The 26,710-nt window shown below is 44.2% G+C and overlaps 2 protein-coding genes across 4 annotated transcripts in view; one reads left to right on the top strand and one right to left on the bottom strand.

Annotated features, from left to right (window-relative positions):
• Position 1: 1 nt before the first annotated feature.
• On the top strand, positions 2 to 12,693 carry rdh10a (retinol dehydrogenase 10a). 2 transcript variants are annotated; one of them, XM_037078294.1, is made up of 8 exons: positions 2 to 120; positions 465 to 557; positions 1,546 to 2,362; positions 2,764 to 2,999; positions 9,088 to 9,186; positions 10,301 to 10,446; positions 10,982 to 11,113; positions 11,256 to 12,693. In XM_037078294.1, the coding sequence occupies exons 3-8, from the start codon at positions 2,077 to 2,079 to the stop codon at positions 11,377 to 11,379; spliced, it is 1,023 nt and encodes a 340-aa protein (XP_036934189.1). In that variant the 5' UTR covers positions 2 to 120; positions 465 to 557; positions 1,546 to 2,076; the 3' UTR covers positions 11,380 to 12,693. The 2 variants fall into 2 exon arrangements, with proteins under 2 accessions (XP_036934189.1, XP_036934187.1); XM_037078292.1 differs by having other exon boundaries at positions 465 to 2,362.
• A 5,948-nt stretch (positions 12,694 to 18,641) lies between these two features.
• stau2 (staufen double-stranded RNA binding protein 2) overlaps positions 18,642 to 26,710 on the bottom strand; it is an 86,977-nt gene continuing 78,908 nt past the window's right edge. For both annotated transcript variants that reach the window (XM_037078290.1, XM_037078291.1), the window contains exons 14-15: positions 21,671 to 21,736; positions 18,642 to 20,267 (exon numbers count right to left, since the gene is read on the bottom strand). In XM_037078290.1, coding sequence (XP_036934185.1) covers positions 20,232 to 20,267; positions 21,671 to 21,736 — 102 coding nt within the window. In that variant the 3' untranslated portion in view covers positions 18,642 to 20,231. The remainder of the gene's footprint in view (positions 20,268 to 21,670; positions 21,737 to 26,710) is intronic.

Here is a 26,710-nt window from a genome sequence, read left to right as displayed (position 1 = left end):
ACACGGACCGTCCTGCGACCTGCCTGATTTGAAGACTCTTTTATTAGCCGCTCAAAGTATTCTAAAGCGATGCGAATGTCGTCGACGTTTTGATAAAATATAGCATTAAATCGTTAGAGGGTTAGTATTGGTTAAATAGTCGCTATATTTGCAGAGTCATATCTCGGAATTTTTAAAATTTTGTTGAATTTGTGGTATTCCAGGTACAATTCTGGAAAGCTAATGCTAAGCTAACTTTAAAATGTGCAGTCTGTGAACCATTACCATATTTTTGACGAACATGTGTTATTGCTGTAAAATAGGATGGTCTACTGCACGTTCATCTAACGCCACAGGTTGATGGCTAAGCACTCGTTCGTCCGGCAGAGGGAGCAAACACTTCATTTTTACAGGGCGGTGTGTGTGTGTGTGTGTGTGTGTGTGTGTGTGTGTGTGTGTGTGTGTGTGTGTGTGTGTGTGTGCAGAGCCGCTGCAGGGGGAAGATTCCTTCGCTGAAGCTTTTCCGCTGGATTCTGACTGGAGCTCAGTGAGAGAAGGGACCACCGCGCCTGCTCCAGGTTGTAAAACACAGGCAGTGTGAGCAGCAGCAAGGTTATAAGATAAGACACACAGTTCTGTTAGCTGTCCTTAAGCTGCCTTTTGTCTTGAATTCAGAAGGCCAAAAGCGCTGTGTTAAAGATGTGCGAGTGAGGCTAAAGTACAGTTTTGCAGTATTTCCATTTAAAAAGCTGATTTTTCTTTCCTATGAAATAATTTGATGCAGATATTTTCATATGTACAATCAAATATTCTGCTTTAAAAAGCACATGTGCTGAGAGCTAAAGTGTATTTAACAGTAGCACTCATCTACATATTATTGCTCTGTGAGGGACCTTCAGAATACATGTGCATACTTTTGCTTTTCCTACATGTTGCTGTTCACACTTAGGCCATTTTCTGAACCAATGCAATGCAATATTCACATGTTGGCCATCAGAATTCTCCTCATGTGAGGCAGTAAACATATATAACCTGTGTTTGCCCATAGAAACAGATTACCAGTGGCCACGCTTTTTTTTTTCTTTCCGTCTGCCTGGCTGCGTACCTTACCCAACACTTTCACTTTCCGCAGTGAGCTGCAGATCACAATGGACAATTGCTAGGAAATTGCAATGATATGTCTAAGAATGCTTGAAATCAAATCAAAAGCAGCTCAATAGACATAAAGTGTGGATATTTATTCTTTTAAGGGAGAAACGGTTTATTTAGCTGTTTCCATGTATGGGCGGACATTGACCTGGACCTGTAAGATATGGCATGATCTGTGGCTGTGTTGGGGAAAACACGGTAATACTCAATATTAAAAATAATGATTATAGTACTTCACATCAGACCTTTTTTGAAATCAATCAAGGCCAATTTGATATTAAATTCACACTCTTTATTTCAATCATCAACATTTTGAATATTGCCTGATGAAAGTATAAAGAGCAGCACCGCACAACAATGCGTTTTAAATAACGGGGGGAAGCCAATTCTCTGATCTTCCTTTGTGATGTCAAACAGCCACAAAGAAAGAAAGAAGAAGAAGAAAAAGAAAAAAACCCGCATGAGATGAGTGTTAGGTAAAGACTTTCTAGGTTACATCACCTCCCGAGTGTGTGTCTGTGGAGCGAGCGCTTCGTTCTGACAGGCGCTCAAGTCTCCGTCCTATTGGGTCCAGCGCTGATGGGTGGACTGAATAAATAGCGAGCGAGACGCGAGTGAGGGCAAGATGAGTGGAGGAGCAGCGGAGGAAGCAGGACGCACAGTTTGGTAGTAGCTGCTCGTAACTCACTGCAACTGAAGTGGCAGCTGGACTCTGACCGAGCCGCATCTGAACTCCCCTCTTTTTTCGCTCACAGATCTGCAGTTTTTTCTTCTCCCCCGTCACTTTTGCGTGCATGTGCGCTGCCTGCCTTGCACCGTAGTGCCAAGTTTTTGTCGGCGTGACCCTGCCTGCCTGTCTGCTGCACACTAGAGGGGACTCACTCCCTTTGCGCTTCTTCTTGCTCCCGCTTTGCTTATTTTTTTTGTGAACTGATCAAACTGGTCAAGATGATGATCATCATTGCGGAGTTCTTCGTGGTCATTCTGAAGGTGCTCTGGGCTTTTGTCACTGCCGGGGCGAAGTGGGTGGTGCGACCCAAGGAGAAGAGCGTGGCGGGACAGGTGTGCGTGATCACCGGGGCAGGAAGCGGCCTCGGGCGGCTCTTCGCCAAGGAGTTCGCCCGGAGACGAGCGATACTGGTGTTGTGGGACATAAACAGCCAAAGCAATGAGGAAACGGCGGAGATGGTGCGGCAGATATACCATGAGCTGGACACTCCCATAACCAAAGACGGTAAGTGGGCTTTCTTTCCAGCAATTCAGTCGTTTTCTTTACGTACTGTCAGCTTGTCTTTAGGTGGTATTTTGTTCTTGTTTCTGCAGCGGCAGTACATGTATGTGTATGTCAAGGACACTATAACAGTGTTGCAGGCAGTGTGAGTGTTACATGATCACTGCAGCTTCACAGGCATCTTTGCGCACTGTCTCTGATTTTTCAAACAAGCTTGACCTCTCAGTGCCTGTTCAGCTGGTCTCTATTTCTGTGTGCAGCTCCTACCTCAAAAGTCACTCTTAACATACATTATAATAGATGATCAAAATCACCAATATTTTAAATGTCAGATTAAGTAATAATTCAGTTTTACAAAAGTGATAATAACTCAGCCTGATCCCTTTCTTCATCTTTCCCTCCAGGACCTGTTGGAGGCGTAGAGGAAGTCCCTCCCTTCCAGCCGCAGGTCTACACCTATGTGTGTGACGTGGGGAAGCGGGAGAGTGTGTATTCTACAGCCGAGAAGGTGCGTCGAGAGGTGGGAGAGGTGGACATACTGATCAACAATGCCGGCGTCGTCTCCGGCCATCATCTCCTGGAGTGCCCCGATGAGCTGATCGAGCGCACCATGGTGGTGAACTGTCACGCACACTTCTGGGTGAGTTGACGCACGGGCAATTGAGCATGCCAAAAGTGTAAACTCGGAGTAATGTGTGTGTGTGTGTGTGTGTGTGTGAATATGAGCGGTTAGAATCTGATGGTCTGACTTATCTGCCTCAGTTTCCATGAGCACAGTGTTATCAGATGTGTTTACTGTGATGCTAGGTTCACAGGAATGTTTCCAGCCTGACTTGCATGCCTATTCATAATCTTCTCCCTCTGTGTGCCAAATAAAAGAATCAAAGGTTTGTGTGTGTGTGTGTGTGTGTGTGTCTGCAGGATTGAAAAAGTGTGACCATAAATAGTTCCCTTGCTTGTTTGAACTTCAGCTCCGCTTAGTTTAATTCTGCCAGAGGAAAGTCACGGGTTTGTCTCTTTGGCCGCCTGAATCACAGAGGATCCGCATGGTATGTCGGCCCTTCCCTCGCCTCTCCTCTGCAGCGCAGATCTGCACAGATCTGACTCGCGTGATGGAGGCAGGTGGTTCCGTACGTGGGCCAGATCCTGCGTCGCATCGGCTCACCACATTTTGTTGGCAGGCGGTGATTTGTTGTGTATCAGATTTTATTCTGGCTCATTTCCTCGGGGCCCTTCAGTGTGAATACTTATCTGAAAGGCTACGTGGACTTGATGGAGTGAATATGTTGCACTTTTAGATAAGCATTCGCTGCAACGTTGAACAGGCCAGGTGCTATTGCAGCTTTTTTGTGTGTGTCTGTGTGGAGGGCCAGCGGTTGCAGCCAGGCAATTAGACATCCACTAAGAAGCGCGGCCTCGCTGATTTGAATTGAGTGTTTTTAGCATTTAAGCCCCTCTCCTAGATTCCCAAACAAACATTACTGATAATTGATTGCATTGCTTGGCAATGGCCACCGCTGCGGGACAATTGTAGTGATTTTGCACAAATTAGTTTATAGGCCTTCTGGGGAGTGAATTGCAAGGACTGAGACTGTCCTTTTCGCCTGGTGGCACAGCTCTGAATTGACTATTTCATCTTTGATTGCATTTGTCACGATATATTGATCAATGGATGAAGTGAGGCGGATGATGCTCATTTTGAGAGTTTGGCCGCGGGCTCTTCTTTTTACAGAGAGCTGCATTCTCAGTGATACCATGAAACCACGGCGATCGTGAAGCTCCCTAATTGAGCATGAAAATCTCTTGTGTTGTCAGTCAAGCAGGTTGTGTATTTCCTCTTCTTAATGGATGCTCCATTCAACTATTCATGTGCCTCTCTGCTGGCTTTCTCCACGTCCTTTTGGAGTCAGGATCCAGTGGTTGGGTGGCAGATTTGGGAGATTTTTTGTTTTGTTTTTTTTTTAATGGGGGCCCAGTGTTTGTGTTCTCCCATGTTCTGTGGAGAGCGTGGTTTCTTTAGGGGAGGGGGGGCAGATGAAAGAGGGACTTAATGAATGGCGACAGCCAGAATGGAGGATGTGGTTCATTAAAGACACAAGCTAGATGAATAGAGCTGAGACTAACAGGGAACTGTCCACTTTCCTCTTACACAAACATGGTACAGTTACTCACTGCATGCAGATGGTGCATTACACAAGCCTTTGATTTTTTTTTTTTTTTCCTGTCTGAACAACAGGTTTATAAAATGGCTTAGTTGTGGTTTGTGACTCAACTCATACACCCAATTTAGGGCCAAGTTATACAAAGTGGATTTTAAACCTTGTTTGTTCAGTTTCATGTTTTTAAATGGTGACACTAGAGGGAATTTACAAAAGAGGGCTCAGAGTCAGGTAGCACTATTTGAAAAAACCCTCATCGTGATTTACACCAGTCAGGGAAGCATCAGAGACTCAGACACTCAGTTCCTCAAGAGTAACATGACAGCAGGTCCAAAGCTTCCCTTTCAACGAAATGTGTAAAATGAGCAAATGGAAGGCTGGAGTTCAGATCAAGACGGAGGAATGACTGATGAATTTTTATATAACTTTTCATCATTTGTTGGACAGTGTAGTGGGAATAAGGCAGGGATGGAGACATGAACAGGAAGCGGATGCTATTCGTAGTGTGTGTGGGTGGGTGTCTGCCAGACCGACCCAGCTCAGACCCCACACTTCTTCTGTCCTCCTTCCACAGGCCCCTCTGACTCCTCCCAACCTGATTTGGAGGCAGTGGGTGCAGCTGCATGGCAGTCATGGAGGCCAGCTCTGTTCATCCGGCTCTGCCACACAGACACACACACACACGCACAAAAAAAACACTCTCACGGACAAACGGCTATGATTCAGTCCCTTGCTCCCTTTATGTTTTTTATGAGACAGAGGGGTCATAACATTTAATTTGTTTGATGATGCTTTGATTAGTCCAGCTGGCAATTTGTGATGTTGGAGCCTCACTCTTTAGTCATGGCGGGATGGAATGCGCAGTCATTTCAGTAAGTGTCACCAGTTTGTGTTTGAGGATTAGAGCGCGTGTGTGTCTAGTGGGGCCGGTTATCCAACAGGTGGTCTATGAACAGTAAGCAGTCATTTCCCCTTCTCCTGGAGATCGTACCTCTCGTGCGATTGCATGAAAGCGCGGAGCCCTCAACAGTGACATGGCGGGAAAAGAGCAGAGGAAAGAAAAGAGGAAGGAAGGCAGTGCCGTCCCATCCACAGGCGAGGCGAGAGGGTAATGGTAAGCTGCTGCTGACCCACTTTATCTGACAATTGGTTTCTTGTCTGTGGATCAGCTTGACAAGATGCCAGGCGACAGGAGCCAAGTTCCGCAGGCCGCATTCCTGCTGTATCCAGAGAAAGGAGGCAGCCAGGCAGAAGGGTCCTACTTGACTGGTTTTATATGGGCCCCTCCTCAGGCCTGGTGCACCTGTACCCCTCTCTGGAGCTGGCCATGACTACTCTCATGTTGGGTCTCTCCCTGAGCGGTACCTGTTCTCAAGGGATGGGATTACAGCCACCACTAACAGCCATATTCAGCACCAGTCTGTAAATTATACTGTAGTATTATTAAATTGCGCTCAGTATATTTCCTAGCACCTAATGTGGCGTTTAGATTAACTGTCCAGAACCCGAAGATCATCAGTTTGTTATCATGTGACAAAGAACAGCATCCATTCCTTATATTTGAACAGCTGGAAGCAAAGAATATTTGGCATTTCTTTTTGCTTGATAAATGAATTTTATGAAGATTATACTGTTTTTAGCCCAAAGTGGAATTTGAGTTATGAGAACAGGAAGCAAAGAACAAGGAAAACAAAACAAAAAAATCCATTTGGACATGAAAATCTTTTTAAAAAGTCAGCATTTGGGGACCAATATTAGCTTTCCTAACTACAGACCTATAATTTATTAAACACGTCCAATAAATTGGGTTAAAGGCAAAGAAAACAGTCGCAATGAAATTTTATGAAGTGTCTTTTAAATGATGATACAAGTTTAGTGAGCATAAGTACTGTTAAGCTAAGGTTTCAAATTTGTGAGTTAAAAAAAATGATCTGTGTAAATGATTTGGTAATTCCACTGGATAACTAAATGTGCAGAAGCCAAGATATTTATGAATGAACTGGATTGTTTGCACCAGCAATGTTTGGTGACACATTCCATTGGATGCTTGATGTGTGTTGTGCACTGACACCACATCCCCTCTGGCTTTCTGATGTTGCTTTCCAGGTAAATTGGATTTCCAGTAGTACAAACAGCAGGGGGTTTAAGGCTCAGTCAACTGTAACTGGCATGGCCACCACAACGTGACCAACCTGCATCCCTCAGCCCTAAAGCCCAGTAAACGCAACCCACTCGAATTCTGCAATCAGGTGTAGGATCAGACGAGCTCAGGATTTTTCTCTCCCTCCTTCATTCTCTCATCCAGGGAGAAGTCAGCCCAATTAAATGGCCATCTGGTCCTACGCAAAGGCCAATATTTTGTTCATATTCCTGTTGGTCAGGCGCTTGCACTAATGCAGCCTGACACCCCAGCTGCAAGAAGCTTTGTGTGGCTTAAATGCTCCTGGGGGCACACACCAATTAGGGGATGCAGCGGGCAAGGCACCCCCACATAGGCCAAGGAGGCCCGGCTGTGTCAGCGGGTAATTTAGCGGAACAAGGGAGCGTTGAGACCCAATTACGGCCGCTCTGATGTAAGACACGAGCCCCTGGTCGCCTTCACACATTTTGTGTCTGAGAGGTCAGCGGGGGTCATACCCACATGCCAGAGCTGCCATGAGAAGCGGGACATGACGCGAGGGTGGGAGAGAGCGAGGGATACGGGACGCCTGTTCACGTTTTGCCCCCGTCCTCCAGCTGAGGGGATCAGCCTTTCCTCCATCAGTTCCAGTTATTTCCAGACCACTCAGCAAACTTGTCCAGTTGTATCTGAGTGCTGGCTTTAGTCGTAGAGCAGTGTGCCAGATCAAGTCATTCCCTGCTCTCTGAAAGTTGCTGTGGGAGTGGGGAAACTTTGGCTCATGTCAGGTATGGGCATATCTTAAGTTAATGCTTCATTTGCACGCAACTCTCTCTCTCCCTCATCCGCTGCCATTCTGGCTTGCAGAGGCCTTTCTCAGCTCTTATCCAGGCCTCGCGTTCCCTCGCTCCCTCTCTTTTGGGGCCCCATCATTTGATGAGTTGAATATTGCAGCAACTTTAAAATTTATGTCCTGGAAAAGTGCAGATGTTTGGAGCCGAGTCAGATCAGTAATATTGTGCCCGGCTATAGAATAAACTCAAAATGGTGAAGTCATCTGGCTTTCACCAGCCTCTCTCTGTTCAGATCTGACTCTCTGCTTCCAGTTTTACTTCCCAACACAAGGATAAAGACGTCCAATTACAGTACAGTAAAGCATAGCGGAGATTACATTAGAAGTCAGTAGGTCCGATGCAGTTAATCTCTGGGTGCAGTTTTAATGAGGCTTTTCCTCCCCTGCCAGTGGTTTCATGGCTGTACTACCTGGTACCACGCACTCTCTGGCTCTGTGCTCCCCTCCAGCAAATGTTTACAAAGGAGGCTGAATCATTTCTCTGGCCAGGCGTGCATACTGTACCAACCAATGAAGCTTTCACCTCTCATTTATGTGACCACAGAATTATTGGGAGATGGGAATTAACCTGTCAGTAGTCATATCCAGTCATATTTAACATTACATCCCGTAACCAGCAAGCGTTTGGAGTTCTTCCTCCTTACTTTTATCGACTAACTGTGATTTAAATTTGCCCTCTGTGCTTTCATTCGCAGCCTCAGCGACTTTTTGAAGTGTTGCAGCCCTCATGCATTGTTCTTCACTATGGCAGCGCACGTCTGACTTGAATAGATCTAGCAGTGCTCCCAACAAAAGGCCTGCTGGTTGTTTGTAGACCTCCCAGTGGGAGAGTGATTGGTCAGTTCCTGTCAATGCCGTCACATGTCACACCTGCTGATTGGCTCATGCTGTGTCCAGAGTCAGCAGACGGGCAGAATGAGGAAGGGATCCATAGGTCAATCAACTGTAACTGCTAACTCTCTCCCCATTTCTCACCACCTCACTAACTCTCATCGAGCCGGCCGGTGGAACCACTCGGGCTCTCACGTGGCACTCCGGTGAAACTCTTTCATCTCGGGGCTCATCTCCCGGCTGATTGTTCCGCTGACTGCTGCTCAGGCAGGGTGCGAGGCTGTGCAGGCAGACTAGAGGTCGGATTGTATTGTTGTTGAGTGAACGGAGGCCTATGATTGGTGTTGTCACCAAGTCTTTAGAGCCGGGCCCAGCGACGGGCACCAGATCTGTGTGGGAAAAGAACAGATTGTACAGTAACACACACACACACACACACACACACCTGTTTGTTCAGTGAATACCTGAAGAGGTGAAAACCCTCATTCTTCTCTTCCTAATTCACACCTACCACAAAGAGAAATTTCAAGTGAAATTTTTATACTTTCCAGTGCTCAGATAGATTCTTTTTTTTCTGCCTGTTATGAATTCTCATTCAGACGCCTCTCTCTGCATCACCATGGAGAAGAAGGAGAAACACATGAAGAGGGGGGATGAGAGGGAGGCAGAGAGGATCAAAGGGCTTTGGCACAGACAAACTGCAAGTGAACTAACCTTCTTCTTTTTTTTTTTCTTTGCCCTTCTGTCTCTTCTATCCTTCCCCCAGACCACCAAGGCGTTTCTCCCCAAGATGCTGGAGCTGAATCATGGTCACATTGTGACGGTTGCCAGCTCCCTGGGTTTATTCAGCACAGCTGGAGTGGAGGTTAGTATCATACACAACAACACATACACATCCCGTCGTTCCCACCATCCAAAACCAGTGCTTTTCTCCGAAGCCCTCGGCGTGCCAGCTAGCACACTGGGCCGGGGGAGGCTAGGCCCCCTTTCTCTAGTTGTCCCTCCACCCGTTAAATTAAGGGACACAGATGAGCATTGGGGAGCCTCTTATAGATTCCTCTATCTGCAGCAGTGGGGGGGTCGGGCCCCTATTGGGCTCTGGCCCCAGGGCCAGAACGAGCTGACAGCTCCCCAAGGGACAGAGACATCTTCATCACTGCTTTGTGAACAACTTGGTGCTCACTCAGTATTCAGCTCACAGCCGCTTTCAATGGATAAGGTCTTTCCTTCCTATAGTTTTTTTTTTTTTCCTCTCTCCCAGTACAGATTCTTTTTTTGTTGTTTAATGCATATTAAAATATTTAGTGGAATCATTTATCTCCATAACCACAGCAGGAGTAAATTGGTAGCCTACTTGACGGTTTTGTTTTGATATTTCTGAGAACGGAGGTTGAGCGTGGTGTCGTTTTCAGATGGTCTACAGGGACTACCACCTCATTTGGCTTCGTTTTTATAGCTGCACGTTTTGCTTTTGTTGCACGAGCATTCATCCATAATGATAAAGCCCCCCTTCAAAGGGACTGCCGTTAAGTCAGTTTTTGTTCGGCTATTATGCTTCCTGGAAGTGCGTCAAATGTGATTTCAGACGTGCACATTAATTTCAGGGAACTAAAGCCCTCGCCTGTCATGTGGGCACAGTCGCGTCTCTTTATCCTCCCCATGTTTATCAACATGCATCTGTGTTTGCCCAAGCCCTTTTTTTTTTTTTTTTTCCTTCCTTCTTAAAAGATTATATCCACTGCGAACCACATCAAAAACCTTCCTGCCAAGCAGAGCGGTCTCCTGATGCACCGAAGAAGAATGCTAATGAAACTGTAGAACAGCGGACAGGCTCGCTCAGGTTTTTGTGGCTGTATCATTAACAGCAAGGAGAGACCTCTGAGCCTGCAGGGCATGTTTGATAATGTTCTCTGTGGTCCCTGGGTGCGGGCAGGGGCAGACTTTTACAGGGCTAACCTGTTCTCTCTTTATTCCCGCAGGATTACTGTGCCAGTAAGTTCGGTGCCATCGGGTTCCACGAGTCACTGAGCCATGAGCTGAAGGCCTCTGAGAAGGACGGCATCAACATGACTCTCGTGTGCCCTTACCTGGTAGACACGGGAATGTTCAAAGGCTGCAGAATAAGGTTAGCGTCAACACGCACTTGTCGCTGTAATTGCTTGTTTTGTGTTGTGTTTTTTTTTTTTCTTTTTAAAGCGTTCTTGCACCTGGTTAGAGTTTGTCATCTGTAATTTTCACCATATAAAATTGCCCCGCAAACACCTTTTGAAGTTCAAAGCAGCAGCTGACGGTTTGTTGTGTTAGAGATATTATGAAGTCGCTTGTACGCCGTTGGTCAGCGCTGTGCTTAGACAAAGAGGACGACTTTCCCAGGGGAAAACCTCAGCAGCAGGTGCACCTGGGCTAAGCCCCCCCTCCTGCTGTAATAGTCTTCGCTTTGTTTCATGGTTACAGTCGGCAGGTGGCATGTTCTTTAGCTTTACTGTCGTAAGATACTGTACCACTAATCTACCTCTTTAAAGCATATTCCGGCATCTTTTAATTACATTTTTAAATCAGTTCTACAAAAAGTAAACTGTCTACTCTAAATTAGATTTTAAGTTCCCTGAGTTTTGCGTCTGTAACGGACTTCATTTCATTATATTTTTCTTTCCATTCAGGAAGGAGATTGAGCCATTTCTGCCTCCCCTGAAGCCAGAGTTCTGTGTGAAACAGGCCATGAGGGCCATCCTCACTGACCAGCCCATGATCTGTACACCGCGCATCGTCTATATGGTCAACTTCATGAAAAGGTGAGCGCCCTTCTGCATTCTAATATCCTGTTTTCTTCCTACACCCCCCCTCCATTTCAGCAGGTCTTCAGTCCATCAGCTCTCAGTAAACCATACACGAGTATCTTGTGTCATTAATCTCATCTCTGTCCTGTCTCCGCAGCATCCTGCCCTTCGAGGCCATCGTGTGCATGTACCGGTTCCTCGGCGCCGACAAGTGCATGTACCCCTTCCTAGCTCAGAGAAAGGAGGCCATGAACAACAACGAGGCAAAGAACGGGATCTAGGGGGCGCTGTTTGTAACACGAACAGAGGCACATAAATCTGCAAGCATGAGGAAACAACCACTGAGGATGAAAATGGAAGGAAAGACTGAATCTTGACTGGTGCACTTGCATTGAGCAAATGCAAAGGTTTACCATATTGTTCCTCTGGAACAAAGAAAGCTGTGTACTACACAAAGGATTTATTTTGACATTGTTTTTTTTTTTTGTTTGTTTATTTTTGTTTTTAAGTTTGTTTAAAGAAACCAACATCTATATTCCGTGTCACTAGTTTTTGAAATCATACAGAAAAAAGGTATCCAATAATTAACTATTTACGTAATGTAGTCACCAGCCTTATCTAGTGTCATTGTGGAAATATACAGTATGTTACTGTACAAACAGTAAAAAAAATAAAAAATGTTTTCACTTTTATTTTATTTTTGTAGACATGCACTGTAATTTCTGATTTTTCTCTACACTGCCAGCATTCTCTGTGTAGGAAGGTTTCAATGGAGCATTTCAAACTTCCCGGCGTCTCCCCGCGCAGAGGCTCTTTATTTCAGGCAGTCAGGAAATTGGTTTGCAGCTTAACACGACTCTGATTTGTCACTTGTGTCATTTAAAAACAAAGCAAGAACATTTCACAAGTTTACCATAGTCCGTTTTCGTTGTTAAGTTACGGACATGTAGCATATATGTTGATAATGAAGTCATTCCAAATGGGACATGTAAAGGCCAGATTGTGGCTGATTTAAATCTTCACAGTGTTTCCCGTCTAATGGGGACTCGACATTTGTCCCGTTAATGGTCCTGTTGTTGTTGTTTTTTCAGGTCTGTATCGACTAAACCTCTCGAATGAAAAGTGGGCGAGGGAGTCGATGTGTGACACATTCAGAATGTACTGCTTTGGGAGAAACGGAGAGGAAATATGTTTTGTTTTTTTGTTTTTTTTATTTCTCTCACTTGTCTATATTTTCAAGATCTGTGGTGTTTATATTGTAAATTTATCTGTTACCATATTATTTGTTTAAAAAAGAAAAGGAAAAAAAAAGAATGCAACATAGGCTGTAAACTCCTGGTGAACCGCTGTCCCAACACTGAGTGTGTGTGGTTGAGGGGAATGCATTAAAGACATTAGCTTTCCATTAATCTGTCCAAAGTAACACTTTAACTCTCCTGTCCATTGTCCACCGCGTCCAGTTAAAGTGAAATGTAAATGTTTTAAATGTTGTGAATACCCCAGTACCCTTAAAAAAAAACAAAACAAAAAAAAAAAAAACGTCTCCACCATATTTGATGTATGAACATTTTTATATACCTTTGGGATGACAAGAGTTTTTGAATTTCAACTACATTCCAATAGGCATCATTCCTTCAGTCACAGTAATGAGCCTAAATTCTCTACCTCTTAATTTTTGCCATTTTTTTTTGACAGTATGACATAAGCCTCTATTTTTTTTTTTTTTTTTTTTTTTGTAATTTTTCTGAAGACTGCTCCGTAGCAGAGCAAATGTGGTTCCAATGTTTAGTGTCTCTACCTAACTTAAATTAATAAAAGTGATTTAGATTATTAAATGATGTGTCGTTATTACCTGATGGTCAGCATGAGAAACTACAACGGTGTAGCCATAGTATGTAAATGAAGACAAAGTGTGTGTGTGTGGGGGGGCAACATTCCAAGAACAGGCTCAGAACATCTGAGATTAAAGTCATAACTTTATGAGAGAAAAGATTTTCAGATTAGTAATTCATAGGTTTTCAGAAATTAGTTCTCTGAGAAGTTTTATGAGAGAAAAACCACAGACGGCACCGCTTCCCCTGAGTAAAGCAGAAGTGATGTGGTTCCTCGACAAAACTAAAACTAAAACTATTTTTAGTTTACTTTTTTTCTGCAAATGTAAGACTTAATCTTTGAGAATATTCAAGTATTTCTCTCATACATTTCATTTTCTTTGCCTCCTTCTCCTTTTTAATTTATCTTATTCTCAGATAGTTGTTTCCTTATAAATTCACTACTCATATCCGAGAATCTTTTCTTCTTCTTATTTGGACCTTTTGTATGGCTTTATTGATAGGACAGCTTCAGAGATGACAGGAAACAGGATGGGGGGGGGGGGTTGACATGCAGCGAAGGGCCCCAGGCCAGGACTCAACCCCGGGACCGCTGCAGCGAGGACAGGGCCTCTGAACATGGGACGCCCGCTCTACTCACTGAGCTAATGGGCCCCCCAAATCTAAGAAATTCTGAGCATTCTCCTGGTATATTACATTTTTAACTGTGGGCCTGAACGTTATTTTAGAAAACCCCCATCCTGACCTGAAGCGATTCTCACACCCACACTCTGGCTCGTAAAGATGGTGTCACCGCTCGCACGGCGGCGCTGCCTCGTGTTCGCTACTCTGCATTCTGTGAATCACCGCGGTGAGTGACAGGAAAGAGGATCTTCTGCAATGCTGATGAGCTTCTTGGACGCCGTTTTTTCCACTGCCGTGACGACATCCGCCCGGCCCTCTCCTCCTCTTCATGATTACCCTTTTGCCTAGTATCAGTATCACTGTCCTCCCACATTGTGCCACACAGTGAGTCAGGTGGCCTTTAGATATACTGGGCGTTGGCTGGAGAGGGCAGGAGCCGCGTGCCTTTGTTAGCACTGCATGTACATGGTGTTTTTAAAGAAAGGCGGAGAGAGTGACAGCCACACTGTAAATCACTCACAATTGTCATGTTGGGAGATGCAGACAGGCTGACAGGGGGTCAACAGATTATTTTCATTTGACTTCACACAGAGTGAAATAATGCAGCGTGAGGGCGTCTTAACATTTACGTCAAACGTAACATTTCTACCGGAGCTGGCCCTGAACTTTTACTTCTCCAAAGACAAAGAGAGAAACTAAGTCAACATTTCCTAATTGGTGTCACATTAAAGATGTCATAGGCTGCGTCTGGACTCACATGTCCAAACTGCTGAGTTGAGTTCACGTCCTCTGGGACCTCAGTGACCCGAGGTGCTGATTGTACTCTAAATGTCAGACGTGGCTGTTGTTGAGGGGGGGAACAAACAAACAAACAAAAAAAATGGACTTGTAAGCTTAATGAAAATGCCATTTTTGACACAGTTTTCTTAAGTCTTAAACAAACATCTTTATCCTGAAAAGATTCCCTCCGGACTCTTCCGCAGCCAAGAAATGAAAAACAATACAAAGATTCATATTTCTTCTCCAGAAAACGTCTGCCTGTTTGTCTGCAGGAGGCCCCTAAGCTCTGTGAAACTAATGCCTTGAAATGAATAATGAAATATAATAATAGAACAGTTCCAATAAATGACATGTGAAAACAAATAAACTGCTTTCTTTAGAGTCCTTTTCCCCTGCAGATAATTTTAGGAATATGGAGGTCATGGAGATTCCCGGCCTGGAGGCTGGAATCTACAAAATCTTGAATCTGTCCCGGACAAAAACAGCCATCTCCTCAGCGCTGTCTGAGATCGCTACCCTTTCTCAGTGAATCAATTCCAGGTCAGTCGATGAAATTGACTCGGTTGTTATTAACACTCATAATACAGAGATTTAAAGATGGCAAACGTCAACTCAGGTGTGTGCCTTGCTACCAAAATAAAAGCTTTCCAGAGGGTTGTTGGAGCTGTTGAAACAAGCAAGATTCAAAAAGCTTAGAGCTTCTCAATCCAAAATGGATCCTGGGAGTTTTTTTTTTTTTTTTTTTCTATCAGTGTGATAGCGGACGCTCATCTCTCCACGGAACAAATCGATTTCCTCGGCGGGTGACGGAGAACAAACCCACCCTCCGGACTCTGCGAGCTCCTCTCCACCCGCCTCGGCACATTACGGGGAAGCGGCGAGATGTCAGAGCCTCGGCAGCCCACAGCGCTCGTCTGCCGTGACTAATCGGGCCTGGATAAAGTTGCTCTGTGGCAGATTAGTTCTAATATGCGGCAGAGCTGTACTGACAGTTTCGATCCCTCTGTGTACAGAAGCAATCAGCACCAAGCCACTCCAGGACTCGGCTAGGAAAAAAAAAAAAAGGTCTTATTTTTTTTGTGAAATAGGCCTTTATTTAAGTACACCCAAAAATGCTTTTGGACTCATCCACGAGAGAGAACTATTAGGGTTTTGGCTTGAATCGTTGCGCGGACATTCATCAACGCCTATAGGATTTCCCCTCACTCTTTATCCTCCTGATAATACAGCTCTAATTTAGAGGACTTCAGGGGGGTCGATGGCACATAATTCAGACGGAAAAATCAATGGCTCTGGCGTTTGCTTTTGCATGGCACGGACAAGCTCCACCGGCCCATTGATTTTGTTCTATTTTGGGCGGCAAGGTTCACTTCCCATATTGGCTGGTCAGAGCAAGGCTATTCATCTCGGGCCTAACGCGGCCTGAAGCCGGTGTGCGACTACCTGAACAAGCTCCTGGAATGGGGATCTGCTGCTAATGTGTGTGAACAGCCTTGGCGCTCCTCAATGGCTAGCAGATGTAGCTGCCAGCTGAGTCCATTAGTCAGCGAAGCCGAATTAGACCACCGCTGTCCCGTCCGCTCATTCATCTCGCTAATGGGAGGGAGCAGAGTGGGTGTTTTCGGCGTCGCAGAGGTGGTTGAGTTGCACGCAGGAAGCGCAGACGAGAGGTGACGGAATGAAGCTAACCCAAGTATGTGATAGATAAGGCGCACGCGGTCTATGCGCCGTGCTATCAGAGTCGTGAAGTTAAAGATTAACTGTCTCTGTTTGGGAAACACAGAAGCACATTTCTCCTTCACTAAGTGGTGATGAGGCTGTGCCCGCTACAAATTAACAGGATGTCATGACAGCAGAAAAGCTGCAGTTATTCAATGGCATGGCCTGATCAACAAGAAACAATGTCTTTGTCCACGGAAAGTTCTTTCGGGCGGCAAAGATACAAATTAAACCAGGAAGGAAAGATTTTTGGATGATGGGTGATTTCAAGGATAAGACCAGTGCAAGCTGGTTTGTGTTCTATAAAGTCTTGAGTTTGGCGTTGCGGTGTTCCATATCTTTGTTTTCAGGAGCCAAACGTGACCGAGACGATAAAGATGTGGAACGTCAGAGCAATGCGTTTCTCAGACATTCTGGCGACGTGTTCCCAAATGGCGTCTTTTCCGAAAGTTGCTTCTACTCTACTGTGTCGGCATCTGCACGGCATACGTATTGCCAATGACAAGGTAGCAATGTCGTAAATCATACCATGCTTTATCATCTGTTTCACCCTAAACAGGGCCATAATTTAATGATTGAACCGAAGACCATAAACTCATTAGGAAACAGTTTACCGAGGCAATAAATCAAGTGTGAATTAGGGTCATTATCTCAGAAGATTACATGATCAGACTAAAACCAGTGGAGCCGCCCCCTGCTGGCCATCAGGAAGAACGCAGATATGAGGGACTTCAGCAGTGGCTTCACTTCTTCAGACCTTAAAGCTCCGTCCACTGTTTACCACAACTGTGGTCTTGTGATATTCTAGATTATTCTGGCTGTCGACAGGTCTCGTGAAAAGACCAAGACCCGATCCTGAAAACAAGCCTTGTCTGCGTAGCAACAGCCTAAATGCTGGTACTGTGGGCTATTGTAATTCACACCACGTACACTGTTCCCGCTAGCCTATTGCCCCCAATAACTACACAATATACTCCTATTTCAGTGACATTTGCTCCAAAAACTACAATGCCCAGCTGTTCTTCAATGTCACTGAGCCTTTATTTCTCATTTTTATAGGTATTAGTGGGATCAGTGAGCCACAGGCAAGGCAGGAAGGCACAAAGTGATGTAAGAGGGACTAATGCATTATTGGTGTTGGTCTTTTCACAGGACTTGTTGACAATAAAAACGAAAACAGACAAGATCCCCAGGCTTATCCTTCAGGATAAAGGATACGGCCCTGAGATGAGAAACCTCGGCAAGCAGATAAATCTTGTGAGGGTCATCAGTTGATTTCTACACTGATACCACACGCTTCAGCAGTAGATGACGATATGTTACGAGAGTTGGATTAGGAAACACCACTACAGTTTTTCATGCAGGTTTTGATTTTTGGAGCACAGTTTCCCAATTTGTTGGATTTTCCTCATTGAGTTTTATTACTCGTTAGGACTAATGACTGCAGGATCAAGAGGTGAACTTAAACGACACAATAAAAGCTATTTACGAGGACAGAGGGAAGTCCATTTCTCATTGCGCTGAATAGGTATTTGAGCAGTACGTCTCCAAACTGCCTTTGGATTGAGTGTGAAAGCTTATCCTTGACCTCGGGAATAGTGGTTTGAAAAAAAAAAAACAGAAAATCTTAACTCAAGGTCGGCTCACCAGCTTTCTCCTGAGCTAACAACCCTATTGTGTGAACTGAGAGTATCTGCTGCCATACTGCCACAACAGAGAAGTTTTTTTCCTCATGCTGACTCCTGAATTTATATCATTTTGTTTTTATCAGTAGCGAAGAAAAAGAGGCAACAACATCATTTCATGGTACACGCCTGAAACGGATCCTGAATCTTAACACTCCTGTTTTTGAGGGCATCTGGGAAAACCTTACCCGCTACTGAAAACTGTTGGATTTGGTTGAAAGGGCTGAAAAAAGCTAGAAATTTGACCTTGATTTTAATGGCAACTCCACCAATTTTGCATATTCATGTGTGTTTACAGGCCTTCAGGCACAATACTGCTGCTTGTGTGACAACCGTAGTACAAAGTCTTTTGTGGCTCCAGAAGAAGCTGCATGTGATCCAACAAAATGCCATTCTGGGATATTGTAGGCTCAAGAAAGAGAAAATGTTGTGCAAAAAAGGAGATAATTCTTGCTGTATCTATTTTGATCAGCTATCCATAATGAGTCCAACAAGTGTTATAGGAGGCCAATGCTAGATGCCTACATTGCCCACAATGCAACAGCCACAGAGCAACATAACCGCAGCTTCCTCTTGATCCACACAAGGCCTTTTCACATATGCAGCATTACTCCTGGAGATGTGTAAACACATTTTACATGTGTAAAATCGGTGGCCCTTTAAGATTCCCTTTGGAGTGTTCAACAGCTGGTGTGGACAGCCTGTTTATTCTTTAACACTACATGCTTTGGTTATCGGCACCCCTTTTCTCACTTGCACAGACTTAAATGTGTTTTCCATTCCATGCTCACTGAAAATGTGCAAAAAAAACGTTGATTTAATTAAGAAACAGTGCTAATCTCAGTTGTGCAAGACACGTTTACACCTGCACAGAGGAGAAAATAAAGACGTCAGGAAACAGGGTTTTTTTTCCACATGAACTGAGGTGTTTTTACTGCATTTCAGTAACAGAAACAGCCTTTATTACACATTGCACTCACAGCGAAGAAGAAACAAATCCTCAGTGTCAGTGAACAAAGTGATTCCAAGAGGCCTTCGGGGTGGAGGGAGTCCGCGGCCCTGACGCAGGCTCTCTCCGCTCAAAAAAAAGATGCACTCCAGAATGCAGGCATTAAAAGCACCCAGTTGATGCCTCGGCGGGTCAATACAACACACACAATGGGTGTAGATGTGATCGACAAAACTGTGGGGAGGGGGGGGGGGGGGGGAGAAGAGAGAGAGAGAGAGAGAGAGAGAGAGAGAGAGAGAGAGGGGGACAATCCACTGACACAAAATCACTGGAATGGAGAGGAGGACATGCAGTCACGCCCGTACAAAAACTCTCTGGAGTTTGGACTTTAAACTTTACTGGCATCAGAGAATGTGCGCAAAAAAACTAAAACTAGCCACTGTCAGTGCAACTGGCCTGTTTTTTTCTTTTTTATTTAGATAAAAAGTACATCTGTCGGTGGCCCCTTTTGCCTTCGCTGTTTGTCAGGTGATGCTCCAGTGATGCTATGCCAGTGTGGGGTCATGTTAAACGGGAAAAGTTAGACCCTTCAGGAGGTAAAAGGTTAGTCCAACCTTCCCTCCTGGGTGGTCGACACTTCTACTGATTACTGCTAACACCAGTTTTGTCCTTTTTGTCCACATGAAAAAAAACTTTTCCGTGTTATTTTTCGGAATATGATACTCTTGCAAGTCATACACATCCATATAGATAGATGAACTCTTTTTTTTTTTTCTTATGTCAGCATACAAGGTAAGCTGGGTGACTATATATGAAGACAACAACTACAACTTTCACAGCACTGGCATTGGTTAATTTTAAATACAGTACTCAAGCATTGTTAGATTAATAAAATAACAAAAGAAAACAAAAGGAAAAAAAACAAACAAAAAAAAACTGAAACATAATACCCCCGAAAAAATAAGCTACTGTACGCAAGTTGGTTTCTCCCCTAAAATGTTTCTTTTGTATTTCAATGGCATGATGTACATATTTGATTTAACCATACCAACAGACATTGATCCAAAGGGAAAGTTGTCTATGCAGTGTATCACTTTGGATTTCCCTTGATTTTTCATACAGTACCATGCATTCATCTCATTAGTTTGTATTTTATGTATTTATTCATATTCTTTTTTCTTTTTTTTTTTACGACTAAATTTTGACTGAAATCATCAATAAATGTGTTAGGATAGCGTTGTCTTCACATAGACTCAGGTAATGGTGTTTTAGTCGGTCATATCTCGGTGCACATCCACCCTATTGCATGTTGACAGGTTTTGCAGGATACAGTGGCAATCGTGGGTGGGGGGGGGGGGGGGGGGGGGGGCGTTGTGGAAAGTGGGGACACTGTGGGTTGTGGGTTATGGGAGATCAGGGTGAAGGGGGTGTGGTTGGTCGGGTTTGTGTATGGTGGAGGAGGGAGGGGGTTCGGGGTTGTCAGCTCCTAGACGACAGCCTTTGAATCCTTGCAGACCTGAGTGGTGGTGCCTGAGTTAGTCTGTTTAATGTCCATCCTCCCTCCCACATGGTTCACTGGTCTGAAAAGACAAATACAAGTGCGTTAAGACAGAGATTTTGTCCAAGGACTCGAGCAATCAGTCCTGCATGTCGGTAATTTGTCCTACCCCCGCCCCCCAGAAAGATACTGGGATTCGCTTTGAGTAATTCCTTCAAAATAAGATAAGTGATTCTCGTAAAAGAAAAGTCTTCTGGAGAAACTGAAAGTGCTGCCACTCTTGACACTTAACAAGTCCTTGACCTCAATCTGTTTCACAGTGTGGCTCCTGTTCTGTTCTGTTTTTTTTTTAATTTTTTTTTTTATCAGAACTGAGTAAGAGCGAGAGGTTCATGTGTGGGGGTTCAGCCAGAAGAAAAACAGCTGATATGACGGAAAAGGGTGTAAAATCCAATCATCTTAAAGGGGCACTATGTCATTTTGGAGAAGAAATTCAAACTCTATATTAATGAGGTCATAACACAAGCCAAGACATATTTATTGTTTCTATAAGTGAACAAACAAGCTGTTCTCAGAGGAAAACAAGTTCCCCAGAACACTGTTTGAAGCTAGAAAGGTGGCAGGGTCCGCCGAGTATAAACATGCACGCAAACCATGAAAGTGTGTGGTCCTCTTAGGTCAGTTTGTTTATTCAGTTTATTCAGTGATGAAAACAAAGAGAGTCTGTTTTAAGTTTAGAACTACACAGTGCACCTTTAAGCCTGATGAGCAAAAATGCGTTAACAGACAAGTACGGGTGAGTTAATCAGTTCTCGAGAAGCAGAGGGAAGGGACTGCAGCGAGCAATGAGTGATTAACTACTCAGGTGAAAGTGCAATTGCTGCCATATTTGCCCCTCACTTCAGATAGTGACGTAAATTAAGCTGCAGTTGTCATTTCTCTCTTTGTTCCTTTCCTCTCTCTCCCTCTAAAAGAGAAAAAAAACAGCCCTTCATAAACTTTTTCCTCAGGGCACACCTACTATGAAAATACTCAAGAAAATGCTTGATTTCCTCTCTGGTTTCCACGACCCCCCCCCTGCGTTCTGACTTTCCTACTTTATTCTCCGCTGTCATCCTTCCTCCTTCCTTTCCTCCCTTCCTTGTCGTGGAGGAGGAGACTGATCCTAGGTGCTGATAGCCATCATGCAAAGTGTGGAGCACTGACAGCAGGGTAGTGCATGTAAATACATACGCCTACCTGTTGCTTTCCTTACGGGGGGAAAAATGTCGAGCGGAAATGTTGGGACGTGTGTGTGGGTGGGATGGGAGCTGATGATGGGGCTCGCCTGCAGCGCTGAGGATTTGCAATAAGCCAGTTTGGCACACGCACATCTGGCTCCTCGCTAGACAAGCATCTGTCCGCCCCGATTGGCCGATTGGTTGCACATCCACAAGCGAGTGAGTGCGCAACGTGTGTGGTTGGCGTGATCGCGTCCTACCGTACCTTGATGGGGCCATCCACCGGGTCCAGTCCCTGCTCCGACAGCTGTTTCAAGGCACTTAGAGCAGCCTGAGAAGAGAAGGGAACAACAGATGGTCGAGTGAGGGAGAGAGATTGGGTGGGAGGAGAGTGAGTGTCACCCTTCAGCTGCTTTTCAAATAACACTTACTCTGGGAAACCTGATGCCAGCAGGACACTTTCCTTTCACTCTCTGTTGTCTTTGGCTCCTCTCCGCTCACTGTTTATCTAAAGTTATTGGGTTAACATTTCCACTTTATGTTTTGGCCGCCCTGCATTTTCCTAAGTCAATCAGAGAGCGACATCTGTATTCTCAGTGACCACAGCTAAACAAATAGCAGCACGTCTGAAATACCCGTAAATCATAAACGTAACTCAACACAGAGTTCATCTACCATAGCGCAAAACCCACATTAAATGACCGTAGGTGAAAATAAACGCCCGTGCACGAAACATTTGTATTTTTAATTGTGTAATGACTTCATTATGCTCGATTTGTGGTTGGGAAAGGAGGCTTCAAATGAAAAACGACACTATGAAGGAAATGGTTTCAAATCACAACCAGCCATGTGTGGCAATGTAATGCCACTAACTAAATCCCATCCATTATTCCTTGAATTCACGCTACGCAGCTTCAGTAATTCTCCGCAGCCTTGTGCCAAGCCTCTATCAAAAGTGCCATGATGTCATTTCCTTCCCGCTCATCGCCTGCCCGTCCGCGCCAGCTACAGGCGCTGCCAGTGATGTGAGGAGGGTCCAGCCTGCTATCATAATAAAAGCAACATGTGAGGGAAATCCAGAGGCGTAGTGTAGACCGACACACGTGCTATATAAAAGTGGGACCGGCCTGACATTTGTGTTATTGCACAGCAAGTGTGACAACAGCCACTGAGCTGAACCGATGCTACCAAACAATTGATGTCACGAACAGAAACCACTTGTGGACCACTACAAGGAAAGAGCTGTTTGAAGCCTGTTTCGACCAAACACTTTCAGAGCATAATACCTGTGAAACCAACATGTATCCTGTATCAACACGTGGGTAAACCCTAAAATGTGTGTCACATTTCCACCACAGACGGTTGTCTTAAATGTAGGCAGGGTTGTTACCTCAGCAGAGGGCTAACCAGACAGAATGGCGTTTCTGTTGACACCATGCACAACTTTTCCGAATGTGGAACGACCTAAACTGAACTTAAGTGGAAACCTGACTTAAAGGAACAGTCCACTCCACAATATGAGAAACATTTTTCCTATTGTCAGCAGTGCAAGTATTGAAATATCAGCCGTAGAGATGCATGTCTTCTCTTGAACATAATCAAACTAGGCGGCCCTCTGCATTTAGTGCTCAAATGCCAAAAAAGAAATCCTGACCTGATAACAGGATAATCATCAGACTTGTGTTGTGATGTGAGCAGTTTCATGTAGGAACTATTTCCTCCCTAACTAACTGCACCCACCAACCGAATCACCGAGCAGAAGAAAGTGTACATCTACTCAGGAATGAGTGATATGTATTTCTGATTGTGGGGTGAACTGTCTCTGTGAGCGCCCAGGTTAACTTGTCAATCCAATCTTAACCACCCCTCCTATAGATCAGCTCCAGATATGTTTGCCCTCTGTCCTTCCCTCTTTCTCTCATCATGACTGTTCTACAGTATTCTAATTCAATATTTGAGCAGCTCAGTCTTTGATCATGTTTTAATGTCTAACAAGCATTCAATTGTCCTCCAAAAACACTGCCAACTGTTTTAACCATGTAATTATATTTGTTCTGTCAAAGTGGGTGTTGATGGTTTTTTGATGCTTGACAATTTATCATGGAAAGATTTCAGCAGCTTGAGCCTAGATTGATTTGTATCTAAGTATGATTAACTGTGAATCAATATCCAGAAATCTTAACTTGCGTGCATGCTCACTGCACATTTCTGTAGTGAATTATCTTGAACTCGTAAATGCAGATTATTGCAGTGGTGTCTGAGTTGTAATTTGATTTGGATGAAGATTTGTATAAAGTGGAGCACTGGCTCACACATTCTGATACTGAAGATGTTGAATCCACCTTTTCTTATCACTATTGCATTGCCTGTAGGAAGCATGTATTCCTATAGAAAAGTGAGAGAGGTAGTAGCATTTTCATGGATGGCCAAATGAGGTTGTGTTTGAAGGTGGGACGCCAGGGGTATAATTGGCTGTTTTTGACTATTTTTGATTTTACCATTATATTTCACCTTAAAAGCTATTTACCATGCCTTGTTTGGTGTCATTATCTTCAGCACAACCTCACATGTGTGACTGTACAGTTATTTTTTCATTTTGACATACTGTATTAAAACAATCAATAATATCAACAATAAAATCAGAGTAGGAAAAAGTTAGATTTTTACTGTGTGAAAACCACAAATATGTTTAACGAAACATTTTTGTTACTTATAATTCAAACATAAATTGTTGTTTGCTAAATTTGTGCACGTGTTTGACATTTACAAAGTTATATGTAACTATTTACATATAAATGCAGGCAATGCCTCAGGCTCAGGGCTCCTCAGGTCACTCCTGCCTGTCCCACATTCAGCAGTCTCCTCCTTGTTTTGACTCACAACACAAAAAAACCGACTCCACTACACACGAAACACTATATAATACAATAACTATACACTCCAAACACGCTTGATGTCACAAATCTCTCAACTCTCAAAAATCGCTATCTATCTATGTCTCTCTGTCCATCACTGATGCTGTCACTCTTCCGCCCCGTCTCTCCCACAATTTCCCCTGTTCCCCAGCAACCCAATCACGTAGTTTGCCATATAATTTTGTGATTTGTTGTGATGTGGTGCCTTTTTCCACCAATAGGAACATGTTTTCTTGCCTGCAAGCACTTGCTGCTTGCGGACACTTTTGTAACAAAAGCCCGTTTTTACCGTTTCTTCCTGAACCAAACGCGCAGCTAACATGACGGCAATGTTCGTGAAAAAGCGTGGCGGACATTATTTAACTTTATTACTTTATTTAAGTCCGGTTGTAGACGTGCCGGCGCATTTGTCAACTCAGGAGGTGGGCCGTGGGGTGGGCTAGCAGCTAGCTACACACGAACATCCACAGATTCCGATTCCAGTTTGTTGTCCTAGCGTATCCGGATCTCCTCAGACCGGAAGAGACTCGGTATGGACTCGTTTAGTCTCATTAATCCACAACAGTCAGTTTAGATGCACAGAACGGGACCGAACGGCCGGCAAAATCCCGGTCCAGCTAATGCTGCTTCAGGTATAAATCCGCTTGTTTCTTAAGGTATGTCGTGGAGGTGAGCTCTGCAGTGATTGGCAGTGGTGCGCACGTGACTGTGGTGGCTATGGTTGACAATGCTAGCGGAATTCGTAAAGCATTTATGAAATAATTTATTAACAGTATCATTGTAGTCCAAACAAATGCGATGTTGCACACCCTTGAACCAAGCAGCAGCCATGTTGAAACTCTCAGGTCAGTCTGATCCTGATCTGCAGTGATATTTGAGGCACACACACGCACACACACACACAGATTCCTTGCTTTTATAGAGAGATGCTGTAAGGTCTACCTATATAATTAGTATAAATACTACTTATTATAAAGTAGACATTACCTTTAAAAAACAAAACCATCTATCATTAAAATAAGGAATTACATCACTACCCACAGCCCCACTTTATTGTTTTACGCACATCTGGTACTACAGTGGTCAGAACCAGCCTGGATCCTTTACACTCCATCACTGGTTAATCAGAGGTGAGATAAGGAATCCGTGGCTCTGCTCAGTAGATGAGTGAGATGTGACGACTGGCTGAGTTTTCCTCATTATAGAGCCCACCTACATCAATCTGCGCTTTATTCTTATTAGTTATATCAGCTAAGCGGTGGCAACGAATTAAACTCTCCTCGTGACAGAATCTAAATGGGAGACATTTTCCTAATACTTGCAGACACACAGACAGAGACGTCTCCGGGTGAGTAACGATCTGTATTTAAGCTCATGCGCACCAAGGGGAAACATTCATCACGGTTTAAACCTGAGAAAATACAAATCCCACCACATGGCGTATCAATGTGTCTGTACGGAATGCAATATATAGAGAAGGATGTTACACACTATTATCTGTGTGCTTGCGTCCGAAAATCGTTTTCAAAGCGTTTAACTTGAGATTATGAGAAAACATAAACCAGGAATCATAATTTATGGCCGACAGGTGCAAGGGTCAAAATCTGGTTTGTATCCATCAAATGAAAAAAAAACAACTAACGCTTACAGGTACTGAAAAATCTGCAACAATATAGTAGGACTGGTTTGAAGAATTGATACTCAGGTTATTACTTAAGCCTTTCTCCAGAGACTCAGAAATCAACCGGAGCCCCTCTAAGTCTGTAACAGACAATTTATGGTGCAGTGTGTTTTTTTTTCTCTGTGAAGATCTGACAGCCAATGAGATTTAGGGCTTGAATATACTTGCAGAGATTTAAGGTGACAACCCTGTAGAACATGACAGCTGAAGGAATGTTTTCACAATTACAATGTTAATAAGCGTAAATCACGGGGGTAGTCTTCCTACAACCATTATTATATAAATATATGCAGTACCGTCATGCCTCCTCACAATCACCAGGACTGTCCACACATACTGAAGCGGAAAAAAAGTCATTAAGATAAGATGGGGACCTAACGCAGCCTGATTAATCTAGGACACATGATTAGGTCACACCTGATAAACAACAGCGACTGGATCTCCATTTTCTCCGGCGACCAATAAATTGTAATCACAACCAACTTCCCCATGATTGCCTCTTGTTTGTTGTACTTCATTGGTTTGGGACTTTTCTCTCCCTGAGTAAATAGCCAGAGCCCATCTGTTGGAGGGTATGGGGGGGTAGGTGACTAGAGATAAACAGCCATAAATCAGAGGCTTGACGGTGGCAGCGCTGATATACGACAGGCAGGCATGAGGGCCGTGGCAGCCAGTCACTGGGCCCAGCAGCTCAGCGAAAGAAACGGAG

Source organism: Acanthopagrus latus, chromosome 19 (genome assembly GCF_904848185.1).
Source record: "Acanthopagrus latus isolate v.2019 chromosome 19, fAcaLat1.1, whole genome shotgun sequence".
Taxonomy (NCBI): Eukaryota; Metazoa; Chordata; class Actinopteri; order Spariformes; family Sparidae; genus Acanthopagrus; species Acanthopagrus latus.
The sequence above is the reverse complement of the archived record's forward strand: the minus strand, read 5'-3'. Positions and strand labels throughout refer to the sequence as shown.